Here is a 14,572-nt window from a genome sequence, read left to right on the forward strand (position 1 = left end):
ACAATACCGAAATAAAATTACCGATAACAATATCTATTTAAAATGCTTCAAAGTCAGATTCATCATCCAGTGGTCCTCAAACTATGGCCTGCGGGCCACATATTGTATTTGTATCTGTTTTGTTTCTTCATTGCAAAATAAGATATATGCAGTGTGCATAAGAATTCGTTCATAAGATTTGTTTTTACTATAGTCAGACCCTCCAATGGTCTGAGGGACAGTAAACTGGCCCCCTGTTTAAAAAGTTTGAGGACCGGGGCCGGAGAGATAGCATGGAGGTAAGGCGTTTGCCTTTCATGCAGGAGGTCATCGGTTCGAATCCCTGCGCCCCATATGGTCCCCCGTGCCTGCCAGGAGCAATTTCTGAGCCTGGAGCCAGGAATAACCCCTGAGCACTGCCGGGTGTGACCCAAAAAAAACCACACACACACACAAAAAAGTTTGAGGACCCCTGATTGTTCTCATTTTTCTAGAGTTAATTTTCATCAGTGTCCCAGTTGGCAGAAACATCTGTTTCTCCAGTTTCTTTTTTGTTTTGGGGCCACACCCAGTGGTGCTCAGGGGTTACTCCTGGCTCTTCACTCAGGGATCACTTCTGGCAGGTTTGGATGCGGGAGATCTAATCTTGGGTCAGCCACATGCAAGGCAAAAACTCTCTACTGCTACCACTCCAGCTCATAACTAATTTTTTGTTTGTTTTTTTTGTTTTTGTTTTTGGGCCACACCCGTCGGTGCTCAGGGGTTTCTCCTGGCTGTCTGCTCAGAAATAGCTCCTGGCAGGCACGGGGGACCATGTGGGATGCCGGGATTTGAACCAACCACCTTAGGTCCTGGATCAGTTGCTTGCAAGGCAAACATCGCTGTGCTATCTCTCTGGCCCCATAACTAACTTTTTTTTAAGTCTCCAAACAACAACAAATAAAACCACCCATTTACTGAGAGAAATCAGTTTTAATCTTCTAGTTACCATAGTTGGAATCTATGTTATAGTTTTCCTTATGCCTATTATTATTATAAGTGACCTCTTAAAGAGGAACTATTTAAACTGAAACCTAAATAACAAGAAGGGGCATGTCATAAGAAAAGGAACATAAAAGAGTATTTAGACTATAAAAAGGGCCTAAAAGGAGAAAGGTCAGAATGGCTGATGCAAAAGAAGTGCGTAACCATTAGACGTGCTATGGTCTTATGATCGGATACAGAATTTTGAGTTCACATGATTTTGTTTTGGGACCACACTTGTCAGTCCTCAAGGGCTTCTCTGGGCAGGGTCCAAAGGACCAATTGACGTGGTGGTGGAGATCCAATCAAGACATCCCACATGCAAACATATACATTAGTTCTTTGAGCTAGTTCTGCAGCCCCATTAATCAGTTTTGTTTTTTTGTTTTGGGGCCATACTTGATGGCACTCAGAAATGACTCCTGGTAGGCTTATGGCACCATATGGGATGCTGAGGATCCAACCTGAAAAAGCTGCATGCAAATCAAAGGCCCTACCTGCTGTGCTATTGCTCTGGTTCCAATCAATATAATTTTTTTTACCAATCAATATAATTTTATAAACAATACTCACATATTTATCACTGAGCCAATATATTAGTGTAGAAGCAAACAAAGATAAAAATAATAAGCAAATATTTCCAAATCAGTGTGATGTTTCATAATGTTCTAGCAAGATGCTAGCAAGATGCTATCTAGCTAGATAAAAAAAAGTAAGTGTGTATACCATCTCCTCTGTGAGTCCAGCTGTCTTTTCTGTAATGTAACCCCCTTGGAATAGCATCTGATTTTATCATCCGTTTTCATCTGAATCCACTGGGGAATGGAATGATTTTGTTTTGTTTCTTGGCCAGGAATTATTTGATTTTGAAAGTCTTATGAGACTACATAGTGAGAAATAAACAAAGTCAACCACACATCATATGACGAGAAAGAAAAGAAGAAAAAGATGGAAAGTGAGTTTTTGTTCCTTTGGCAGACTTTTTTTTTAAAACCTGCAGTGTTCAAAGGTCACTCTTGGTAGTACTTTGGGGATAATAAGTGGTAAGGGGCATTAAATTGAGTCGGTTTCCTACAAAGCAAGTGCCTTAACCCCTACTATACTATCACTCTACCTCCTTAAATGAGATTTTTGATACACAGGAATCAAAACAAGATCTCATGCATACAAAGAATAAACTTTGCCATTGCACCATATCCCCGTCCAAAGGACAAATTTAGAAAGAAGGAATTTTTTTGTTTGTTTTGAGATCTCATCCAGGAGTGTTCAGGACTTACTTCTAGTTCTGCACTCAGGCAGGGATCAAAGGACCATACAGCGTTCCAGGAACTGAAGCTGGATCAACTATGTGCAAGGCAAGCACCTTAACCACTTTATCTCTGGCTCCAGAGGCAGAAATATCTATTTCAAGTAAGATGGAAACCATAGGATAATTTAATATTAAAACAAATGTTTTTAATGGAGTACGTGGCTCAGTGGTAAAACACTTGCCTAGCATGTGTGAGACCCTGAATGGATTCCCAGCACCACATGGTCCCCCAATTACTGGGAACATCTCCTGAAAGGTGTACCCAAAACCTGTGAATGATTTTTCAGAAGGTGTAATTAATTCTATCACAAGCTATTGAATGATTGAGTAAAATGAGAGTTGGCACCATTATTGTTTTGCTTTGGGACCACACCTGACAGTGATGTTCAGGGCTATTCCAGGGAATAGAAGCTGGGCCTCCCACAAATAAAGCATATGCTCAGCCCATAGAGCTCCATCTTTAGCCCTGACATCATTATTTGAGTCAACCACACTCAGTGGTGCTCAACGGTTACTCCTGGCTCTGCACTGTGCTCAGAAATCACTCCTGGCAGGTTCGGGGGACCATCTGGTAAGCCAGGATGGAATCCCAGCTTGTCCCAGGTTGGCCATGTGCAAGGCAAACGCCCTACTACTGTGCTATTGCTCTAGAAGTCTAGTGCATTTAACAAATGCTTTGACAAGCTATGGGCCTTGAGAACTGCCATTATATTTAAGATATGAATACCCATTTGGAGACTGAAATAGCTAGGAGGTAGGGTCAAGTGGGGAGTTTATATGTAAAATCAGAGGTAAATCAGAAAGGTCTACGAATCTACTAAGTTCTTTAAGTAATCCTTTATGTGCAAAGTGCAAAATGTTCAAGAAGCAAAGTGGGAAAAATGATCACTACCAGAAATGGGATGGTTAAAAAGGAATAAAAATATATACTTAAGTGAAGTATTTAAAATTAATTGATTGAGTACAATTCAATGATTATGAGTTTCAAGATACTAGGGATGCTTAAGAAAAATAATCGAGTTCAGATTGTGTTGGAAATAAGAGAGGAAACCTGGGAACACTGTGGAAAGTGGTGATATCTGTGCCAGAATATTCTTTTTTGTTGTTGTTTTGTTTTGTTTTGGCAACATCCGTTGACGCTCAGGGGTTACTCCTGGCTATTCACTCAGAAATTGCTCCTGGCTTGGGGGTGGAGGGAACCATATGGGACATCGTGAGGTAAGGCAGATGCCTTGCCTCTAGCGCCACCACTCTGGCCCCTTGTGTCAATATTCTTTTTATTTATTTATTTTTTCGTTTTTGGGTCACACCCGGCAGCGCAGAGGGGTTACTCCTGGCCTTCTGGCTCTACGCTCAGGAATCACTCCTGGCAGGCTCTGGTGACTATATGGCATGCTGGGATTCACACCATCGTTCTGCATGCAAGGCAAAGGTCTACTTCCATGCTATCTCTCTGGCCCCCAGAATATTCTTATATCTAAAACCCAGCTATGGGGGCTGGAGCAATCGCACAGTGGGTAGGGCGTTTGCCTTGCATGCAGCAGACTGTGTTTGACCCCGGGCATCCCATATGGTCCCCTGAGCCTGCCAGGAGTGATTTCTGAGAGCAGAGCCAGGAATAACCCCTGAGCGCTGGCCCCCCCTTCAAAACCACCAACTATAAATAACTTTGAAAGTCACATGCTTTAATAAAATAAAAAATTTAAACATATATTAAAGAAATTTAAAGAATGTATTTTTATAAAGAATGAGTTTTGTTAGACAATATTTCATTTATCCTCTATGAAATTAACAAGGATTTACTTTGCCAACCATACTTGGCACTTTGGTACTAACTTAAATTACATTGGGAAAAAGCATAATAGTAGTTGAAAAGCAACTAATTATGAGCAATTATAAGCCAAATTATGTTTATACCACAATTAGAGTTTGAGATGGTTTAGTAGATTCTTCAATAAGCAGGCATCAAATAATTGAAGAGCTTGTAAAACACATAGTTCTTTTATCTCTATCCCGAGAGTAACCACCACATTATTTTAATTATTATTATAATAAAATAAGCAACAATTGTTACCTTTTGTTCCAACCCTGTTTGAGTTCGATGCTTTTAAAATCTTTGCAGAACCTCCGTATTATGTACCCACAACAGAACATGGCTTCTTTCAATAGGTTTTATAGAGAAAAGGGAACAAATCCACCTTCTTGTAAAATTGTTATTCCCTTGGCGGTATTTAGAGTGAAAACTCAAACCGTGTTTTCTTTCCCCAGTAAATTTCTAACAGGTAGATGATCTTAGGGTTATGGAAAAGATCTTTTGGTTAAAGAATGATATTTTGGTTAAGGAAAAGAAAGTCTTTCTCTAACCACCCAATCCCCTGTCTTTGGGGGAAAGTTGTCATTTAACTAGTTTTGCCACCTGCGGTTCTATTAGGTCTCGACCAATATTTCACATTGGACGTTGCTAACTGAAGTATTGCATTAATGATTCTTTTGGATTATTACTTAATTTCCATGTGGACGTCTCTTGGGCACCAGATGTCATACCGTAGAGGGAGTGGGGGAACCTATACTTCAACTAGTTATCGCTTAAGAAAAAAGCAGAGAACCATGTGATCCATTTTTCATGATGAATCTGGTCTCTACCAAGAAGAATATTTCCAGAACAAATTCCCACTAGTTGATCTAAGAAAGGGAGCATGGAATTATGCGGCTTCCCGGGAGCCGGTAGTGAGAGAGTGCTCCAGCAAGTTTCAGGCTCGGGCGAGCCACATGGTGGGAAGCACAGTAGGGAGAGCTGGAGCCTCCGATGCTGGGCGCCACGTTGCTTTTCTCTGTCTCTTTTTCCTTTTTGGAATCGAGAGACGCTTCTGGCTATTGTGTAGTCGGGTCGAACGCCCACTGCGTTCATTCCCACATCAGCCTAGGCGTGAGAAGAATTTAAAAAAAGAAAAAAAGCGCCTGGACGAGAGCTGTGCGTCCCGGACACAAATGCGGAGCTTTTCATTCCCGGCGTGGTTTGCACGGCCGAGCAGCTCGCCCAGCGCGGTCGGTGACTGCACAGAATGCAAAGCGCCAGCAGGCCGGCCAGCCCAGCAGCGGCCTCCAGCCCCGCCAAACCCTCCGCAGGACCCAGCCCAGTGCGGGGACTGCACGCGGCGTTGCAAAGCTTCCCCTCAATAGGATCCTGCTAATTGGGCATCCGGCCCCAATTTCTGGGAAGCGGCGGGAAAACACCCAGCACCGTCTCCCGCCCAGGGGCACGAGGCAAGCGACCGAGCGACCGCGAACTCCTAAGCCGCAGCGCGGCGGCGGGAGTTCCCCGCGCTCCCAGCCCAAGCCGACCCCGCGGCCAGGCAGCGGCGGCTGAGCGACGGGCCGGCGGGCCAATGAGCAGCGGAGGCTGAACCCTACGTCACTTCCGGTCCCGCCGGGATGGGCAGCCGGAGTATATAAAGCCGGCGTTCGCGCTGCGCCCTCGCTTCCACAGTATGGCCGGCGACATTAGCTAGCGCTCGCTCTTGCTCTCTTCAACGGGGAACCCGCGGACTCCAAGAGACTGGGACTCTTATCTCTTGCCTCTTTCCCAACAGACTCGTTTGTTTTCAACTTTTCGCTCACGAACACACTCAACGGGAAAAGGAAAAAGAAAAATAGCCGGGGAAAAAATTTTATGAGTCCTTTTTTTTTTTTTACAAAAAAAAAGTTAATATAAAATTATAGCCAAAAAGAATTAAAAAAAAAAAGGAACCTGAACTTTTTTTTATTAGTTCACACAGCTGGAACAATCCGCAGCGGCGGCGGCGGGAGAGAGAGAGAGAGAGAGCGAGGACAAGGAGAAAAAGATTTAATTTTAGTTGATTTTCTGTGGTTGTCGGTTCGTTCGCTCGTCGCACGGTGATGGAAGCTGCACATTTTTTCGAAGGCACCGAGAAGCTGCTGGAGGTCTGGTTCTCCAGGCAGCCCGCCGACGCGGCCAGCGCCAGCCAAGGCTCTGGGGATCTGCGCACCATCCCCAGGTGGGTGCTCGCTCGCCGCCCCGGGTGGATGTCTGCCTGGCTGGGCGGGCGCCTGGCCGGCTGCGTTCGGGGCGAGGCGAGACGAGGGGAGCCCCGCCGAGGCGCCCCGTCCGTCGGGCCCGGCCCCGCGTTGCCGGGGCGCTGGCCGGGGGGAAGGGAGCGGAGGCGCGGAGCGGCGCCGCGTGCTCGATCAGGTAACGTCACGGCCCCGCGGCCCGGCGAGAGCGGCGCCGCCCGGGCCCCGCGGCTCGTTGCACGCCGTCCCGACGGTTGGCGGGCTCGAGGACGACGGTGGGTGCGTGGCGGGGGGCCCCCGCGTCTGTGTGTGTGTGCCCGCCGGCAGGTGTGGCCCGGCGCGGCCCGGCGTGCTTAGTGGCACAGTCAGGCGTGCTCCGGAGCGGCGTCGGGTGCAGCGGGGCCGGGCTGGTTCGGGTCGGTTCTGGCAGCACCGCAGCCCCGTTGCACGGCGGCCACCTGCTCCCGAGTCGTCCCTTGACCTTGAGGGCGTGACCCGTCGCACCGCTCGGCTCCAGTCCAGTCCTCCAGGCCTCGGCGCGGGGCTCAGGGAGCGGGGCCTCGGATGCGCAATGAGTGGCCCGGGAGCCCGAGCCCAGGCGCTGGCGCTGGCGCAGGGAGCGGGGCCTGCTCGGCGCGGCTCTCTCTATCCTTCTCTCTCCCTCTCCCGCGGGGCCGGCCCCGGCCAATGAGCTTCCGGGCCTCGGCGAGGAGCCTGGCCTGGGCGCGGGCCAATGGGCGTCTCAGGAATGCTGGGCCGCGCTCGCGCTCCCCGCGCTGCCGGCCCCGACAAAAAGCAGCCCAGCAGCCGGCCCAGGCGACCCAGGCGGACACGTGCGTGCCCGCGCGCGGGGACCTTCTGCCTAGGCCCTGGAAGGGTTCTATGTAGCCCAGCACCCGTTCACCAACATCACAGCGTTTTGGTATTTTTTTTTTTGTCCGCAGCCTCGGTGGGACACCGAATGCATGCCCAGCGGTAGCCCCTCCACGCCAGCCCAGCGCCAGCGTCGCGATCGCTAGGTCCTAGGAAGCTGTACTTGCAGGAAAATAAAAAATGGGGAAGCGTAGTCTACTCGTTCCTCCATTTCGAATGGGAGAGGAAGACAGCCTCTCCACCTCTCCCGTGTCGCTAATAATACGCCTTTGGTGCAACGATTGTAATCGCGTTATCTAGATTGGAAGATCTTGGCACGGAAGAACTCATGACTTAGGGACTGTCTTATTAAGTGAATAACAAATTGTTTCGCTCTGACACATGAAATGTTTCCGAGTTTGCTTTGAAAGGAAAAAAAAAAGACTTTCTTAATTGGGTTCTGGAGAGATGGCACAACGGGCTTAATTAAGTGCTTGCTGTTCTACAGTGCCAAGGGTCCGGGATCCGATCAAGGGCACTCCAGGAGTGACCTCAACTACAACAAAAGCTATTCTGAGAGTATTTTTTTCCTTTTAGTTCTTGGACAGAATTGCGAGTTTAAGTAGGGCTTCATTTTAGATGTCTGAGTAAAGGTCAAGATGGGAGGGGGACTTAAAGGCAGCTTGCTTCCCTGGAGCTGGAGCTGAACCCAATCCCTAACACAGGACCGGTGACTAGTACTTTATGGACCACATCGTCGGCCCCAACTAACTTTGGGGGGGGGGCACATCCAGCAGTGTTCAGGGATTACTCCTGGCTCTGCTCAGAAATCGCTCTTGGTGGGCTTGGGAGACCATCTGGGATGTCCGGGATCGAACCCTTGTCGACAGCGTGCAAGGCAAATACCCTACCGCAATGCTATTTTATTACTCTGGCCAAAACCCCAACTAACTTTTAAGAAAAATATTTGAGAGCATGTTTCGTTTGTACTTCATTCTGGATGAAACAGTGTTGCTACTCCCATGTGATTCAAAAGTTAACCAACGGAATATACTTTATCATTGCCGTTGGCAGAGCAAGTAACAACTGAAAGTTTGTTGTTATTTTTTGGTTGTTTTTGGGGGGGGCACACCCGGCGATGCTCGGGGTTTATGCCTGGCTCTGTGCTCAGAAAACACTCCTGCCAACCTTGGAAGACCATATGGGATGCCTAACCCTAACCCAGGTCTGTCCTGGGTCAGCTACGTGCAAGGCAAACGCCTTACCGCTGTGCTATCTCTCTGGCTCCTGAAAGTTTGTTTTCAACTGAGTTCATTACTGAGCTGATTATTTTTCATTGATCTGTCACACAGATCTGAGGGTTTTTAAAAAAAACCTGAAAATTGTGGATGTTAAATCACTGGAAAACTATAATCCAGCAGTGTGGATACTTGTCTTGCACATAAATCACCCAGGTTCGATCTTCACTCCTTGAGTATTTATTGTCAGGAGAGATTCTTGGTGTAATCCCTTTGTAGCCTCTCACTGGACTCTATTGAGGAAGGTCTCTGTACCCTATATGCAAATACCTTGAAATACCTTGACCTTGTCAGTCATCTAGAACAAAATAAAACTGCCTTTGAAACATCTAGGTTTGAATTCAAACAGCATGTGATGCAGTTTCCTCAACTCTTGAAATGGAGATAGAGAGTACTATCTCCTGGAGTAATTGAGGAGTAAGTGGCGAATATGTCTGACACATAGTAACTACTGTATAAATTAGATGATAACATTTTTGGTTTTGCTCTGGGTCACTTTTTTTCTTTCCCCTTTCAGGTAACCACAATGGAAAAGAAATACACCAAATTGTAGTCCAAAAGAGGAATAGATAGAGCCATGAGGGGAATTTTGGCTTGTTTCATTTTACCTTTTCACTTAAAACTTTGTCACGGTTTTGTTTTTAGTTGATTATTTTCCGAAGAGGTCAGACACTGACTGAATTTTTTTTTCTCCACACCCCCTTCCCAAGAGAATGGTGGGACAGAGTGCATTAAACCCATTGAACTCTTGGCTCAAGAAATAATTTTAGGGGCCGGGTGGTGGCGCTAAAGGTAAGGTGCCTGCCTTGCCTGCGCTAGCCTTGGACGGACCGCGGTTCGATCCCCCGGTGTCCCATATGGTGTCCCATATGGTCCCCCGAGCCAGGAGCAACTTCTGAGCACATAGCCAGGAGTAACCCCTGAGCGTTACCGGGTGTGGCCCAAAAACCAAAAAAAAAAAAAAAAAAAAAAAAAGAAATAATTTTAGGGGCCGGGTAGGTGGCGCTGGAGGTAAGGTGTCTGCCTTGCAAGCGCTAGCCAAGGATCAGGACCACGGTTCAATCCCCCGGCATCCCATATGGTCCCCCCAAGCCAGGGGCGATTTCTGAGCACATAGCCAGGAGTAACCCCTGAGCGTCAAACGGGTGTGGCCCAAAAAAAAAACAAAACAAAACAAAACAAAAAAAAGAAATAATTTTAGGGAAGGGTGGTGTAAGCAGTAGGGCATCTGCCTAGCATGCGCTAACTTAGTACAGAGACCATACCCGACATCCCATATGGGCCCCCAAACCAGGAGTGATTTCTGAGCACAAAGCCAGGGGTAATACCTGAGCATCACTGGGTGTGGCCCAAAAAGCAAAAAAAAAGAAAGAATTTTAGGGGCTTAAGTCGTGGCACAAGCGGTAGGGCATTTGCCTTGCATGTGGCAACCCAGGACGGACCACAGTTCAATCCCCCAGTGTCCCATATGGTTCCCCAAGCCAGGAGTGATTTCTGAGCATGTCAGGAGTGTGGCAAAACAAAATTTAAAAAATTAATTTTAGGGGCCGGAGAGATAGCATGGAGGTAAGGCATTTGCCTTTCATGCAGAAGGTCATCGGTTCGAATCCCGGCGTCCCATATGGTCTCCCGTGCCTGCCAGGAGCAATTTCTGAGCATGGAGCCAGGAATAACCCCTGAGCACTGCCGGGTGTGACCCAAAAACCACAAAAAAAAAAATTAATTTTAGTAAAGGGGAAGGGCATCTCCCAGCTTATTTTGGTATAACATAATTGATATGAAGTCCTGATAGGTTGAAAACACTTTTCTTTGGCTCTAGCCCTAGAGTTACCTACTCCAGAGTTATCCCTGGCTGATACCATTGCTCAGGTAAGCAATGCTGGTACCTCCCTCTGCAGGATGATAGGTAAATTCCTTTAAACTCCCACCCCCCATGCACTGTCTCTTGGGTTTGACAGTTTCTTTTGTGTTTTTTTTTTTTTTTTTTGGGGGGGGGTCACATGCAGCAGCACTCAGGGATTACTCCTGGCTCTACGCTCAAAAATCGCTCCTGGCAGGCTTGGAGGACCATATGGGATGCTGGGATTGGAACCACTGTCCTTCTGCATCTAAGGCAAACGCCCTACGGCTGTGCTATCTTTCCGGCCTTGGGTTTGACAGTTTCTTTTATTTAAAATATTTGGGGCTGGAGCTGTAGCACAGCGGTAGGGTGCTTGCCTTGTGCGAGGCTGACCCAGGAAGGACCTCGGTTCTATCCCGGTGTCCCATACATCTCCTGAGCCAGAAGCGATTTCTAAGCACATAGCCAGGAGTAACCCCTGAGCTTCACCCAGTGTGTCCCCAAAAAGGAAAGAAAATAATTAAAATAAATATTTAATCAAAGTCAATAGGAGAAATATGTTACTGCAATATAAAAAGTAAGATTGTCTTTTTTTTCATTGTTTTTTATTCAGTATATATATATTATATGATCCAGCCTCTACCTGGGAGAACATGAAATATGTATTCTGAAGAGAGCTGATGTATAAACTGAGATGTGCTTAACAGAATACTTTTCAGTAATAAAAAAGAAATAAACTTATACTTGCAACTAATAATTGTCCATTCTAAGACTGCCTGAGTGAATGCTACCAGAGTATCAGTCTTGTATGCAGTGGACCTGGATTCCATTCCCAGCATTCCATATGGTCTCCCAGCACTGGCAACAGTTAATCCCTGAGTGCAGAGCCAAGAGTAAGTAAGCCCTGAGCATGAGCATTTCTGGATGGGGACTAGGAAACCAAAGCAAAAATAAAACAAAATTGGGCCAGAGCAGTGGCTAAGGCGTCTGTCTGCCTTGCAGGTGCTAGCCTAGGACCAACCGTGGTTCAATCCCCTGTCATCCCATATGGTCCTCCAAGCCAGGAGTGGCCCCTGAGCATCAATGGGTGTGACCCCCCAAAAAATGACATAGCTATTAAAAATGAACACCAGAGGCAGTATACTTCTCTTCCAACGAGCCCTCCAGGAAGGTCCCTTATGCTCTGTAATCTACTTTACTCACATTTACAAGCAACCACTGATCTGCTTGGCAGGATGGTGGTGTGCACTTATTTCCTAATTAGGTAAAAATTAATGTCTAGTTTTTTATTCCAGGACAATTAGTTGCAAATATTAGGCCAAGGTAAAGTGTAAAGGACTAGCAAGAGCATCATCAGGAGGTTACTCCTAAATTCAGAACCAGAAGTATCCCTTGACTACTACATGGTGAGACCCCAAACTAGAGTAAAATTAAGGGTTATAGCTCAGTAGTGTAGACCATATGCACTGTATGTGTGAGCTCCTTGGCCAGTCCTCATTACTAAAGTGGAAGGCAGGTCGATGAGGCTGAGGATGTGCTCAGGCTGCTAATGTCATAGTTACACCATGAGTTAAAGCACAGCCAGGAAGTCTCCAAATAAAAATAAGAACTTGAAGATCTGCTTTGTTGTTTTTTTTTTGTTATTGGGCCATATCCGGCAGGGCTCAGGGGTTACTCCTGGCTCTACACTCAGAAATTGCTCCTGGCAGGCTCAGGGGACCATATGGGATGCCAGGATTTGAGCCACTGTCCTTCAGCATGCAAGGCCAGCCTTACTTCCATGTTATCTCTCCGGCCTCAGGAGCTTGAAGATCTGTAACATAATAAGTAGGCGCATGTTTTGGGTATTTTGTTGTGAATAGTAATTTTTAAAGTAATCTCACTTTATATGGCTGAATTCTGGTGCCAATAGGAATATAAATAATTTAATTGACATGTATTCGCAGCTACAAGGCTCTGCACTCAGAAATTACTCCTGGCATTGTGCTGGGGACTTAGGAAATGTCAGGGCTCTGCCCTGGTCTGCAAACTGCCAGGCAAACGCCTTTACCCACTTTGCTATCCACTCTGGCCCCCTAACCCAAGAGTAATTTTGTTACTTATGCAAGCCTTTCTCTCTTCCCCAAATTGTTAACGAGGCCATTCACATCTGGACTATAATATCAGAGCTTTGTGCCCCTTAATTCTTTACACACATTATCAAAATGAGAAACTATCAAATATAGAATTTGAGAAATGCAGTTTTGTTTTTCTAGGTGTGAAAATGTTCGGTACGATACAGGGATTTAGATGATGTAATTGCGAACTAGGGATATAGTTTAAGCATTAGAGCACATGACTTGCATTTGCACCTGTGGAAGGCTTTGATTTCCAACCCCAAACATCACATGACATCCAGCAATCCCTAGAACAGCCTGGTGTGGCCCCTAAAAGCATTGGCAATAAGAATTTGGGGATAAGGTTACAAAAACAGCCATTTTGGAAGTATTTGTTGCAACTGTTAGTGGTATCAGCAAAAGGGGGTATATGTGCAAGACTTTAAAAAAGGATAGGGGGCCAGAGCAATAGCACAGCAGTAGTACATTTGTACACAGCTGACCCAGGATAGACCTGGGTTCCATCCTGGTGTCCCATATGGTCCCCTGAGCATCACCAGGTATGGGCCAAAAACCAAAAAAGGGGGGTGGTGGGACAGATCTGTGTTCGATTCCCTGCAATCCCATATGGTCCCCCAAGCCTTCCAAGAGCCAGAGTAACCCTTTGTGACTCCAAACCAAAATGGGGGGGGGGGGGGGAATAATAACAATAGTGCAGTGGCTTGCATACTGCCTCCACAGTTCAAAACCCAGCACTTAATATGAATTATCTCTGAGCCTATCCCTGAACATCACTGAACCCGCCCTTGCATGATTTTGATCCCAGGCGCTCCTCGAGATCTGCATTTATGAAAGCCTTTGTTGCTCCACCCCGACCCCCATAATGTGGCTATGGCCGGAATGTGCTAGAGCCTATGAGAATCATCAGTATAGTTTGAGTTGAGTTAATATGCTATGTTTTGTTTACTGTATTATAAGAATTTGAATAATTTCCAGTTAGCTAATATTGCTATGGACATGTGACTTGATATCTTATCTCCCTGGTCCCAATACTGTAGATAGGGTGGTTTTTATGGGTGTGTGAACAATATACTCATATTTTTGTTTTTGTTCTATTCCTAGGAGTGTAGAATTAATAAGTCCCAGGATGTACTTTTATTGAGTGTGAAAGCTTCAGTTGCTCCAAATAATCCAACTTTTTTTTTTTTTTTTTTTTTTTTTTTGGTTTTTGGGCCACACGTGGCGGAGCTCACATAATACTCCTGACAGGCTTGGGGGACCATATGGGATGCCGGGAATTGAACTCAGGTGGGTCCCGGGTTGGCCACGTTCAAGGCAAACACCAGACTGCTGTGCTATTGCTTCAGCCCCTCTTGGTATATTTTTTAATTTGGGGGCAGCCACTCATGACAGGCCCAGGGGACCATATGGGATGCTGGGAATCGAACCCGTGTGAGTCCCGGGTCAGCAAACGCCCTACTCACAACCTTAAGAGAACCTTAAGAGAACAAGGGCTTCCTTCTAATCTAGAGGAAAGCAAAAGCATACCATAGAAATCAGTATCAACTTGTATCACAGGGCCAGAGATAGCTCAAAAGGCTGGAACACAAACCTGCACATAAAAGTCTCCTGGTCACTTCTGGAAATAACCCAGAGCACTGCAGATAGGGCTGCAAACAGCAAACTAAAAAAAAAAACCAAAGTGAATGATTGCATATTTCCCGGCTCCAGATCCTTACAAGGATCCCCCTCAAAGAGCTAAGAAGCAATCCCTGAGTACCATTGGATTACCACCCAGATTTTAAAAAGAAGAAAATGGATGGTGCAATAGTACAGTGGGTAGGGTGCCTTGCACACAGAAGGCCAGAAGTAACCTGAATGCTGCCCATTATAGCCCCAAACAAAAATGATGGTTGTCAGTATTATGGAGAAATGAGAACAAATAATCTAAAATGACATAAAGCATTTAAAATTTAAATGATAAAAAGAAAAGATGATATTTTTGTTTTGTTTTGTTTTTGTGTTTTGGGCCACACCCGGCGGTGCTCAGGGGTGACTCCTGGCTGTCTGCTCAGAAATAGCTCTGGGCAGGCACAGGGGGACCATATGGGACACCGGGATTCGAACCAACCACCTTTGGTCC

At 46.2% G+C, this 14,572-nt stretch overlaps 1 protein-coding gene across 1 annotated transcript in view; it reads left to right on the top strand.

The window, feature by feature from the left end:
• Positions 1-5,807: 5,807 nt before the first annotated feature.
• The window catches only part of AMD1 (adenosylmethionine decarboxylase 1), a 29,049-nt gene continuing 20,284 nt past the window's right edge, over positions 5,808-14,572 (top strand). The window contains exon 1 of the mRNA XM_049771213.1: positions 5,808-6,327. Within this exon, the coding sequence (XP_049627170.1) occupies positions 6,209-6,327 (119 nt within the window). The 5' untranslated portion in view covers positions 5,808-6,208. The remainder of the gene's footprint in view (positions 6,328-14,572) is intronic.

This window comes from Suncus etruscus, chromosome 4 (assembly GCF_024139225.1).
Source record: "Suncus etruscus isolate mSunEtr1 chromosome 4, mSunEtr1.pri.cur, whole genome shotgun sequence".
In the NCBI taxonomy this organism is placed as follows: Eukaryota; Metazoa; Chordata; class Mammalia; order Eulipotyphla; family Soricidae; genus Suncus; species Suncus etruscus.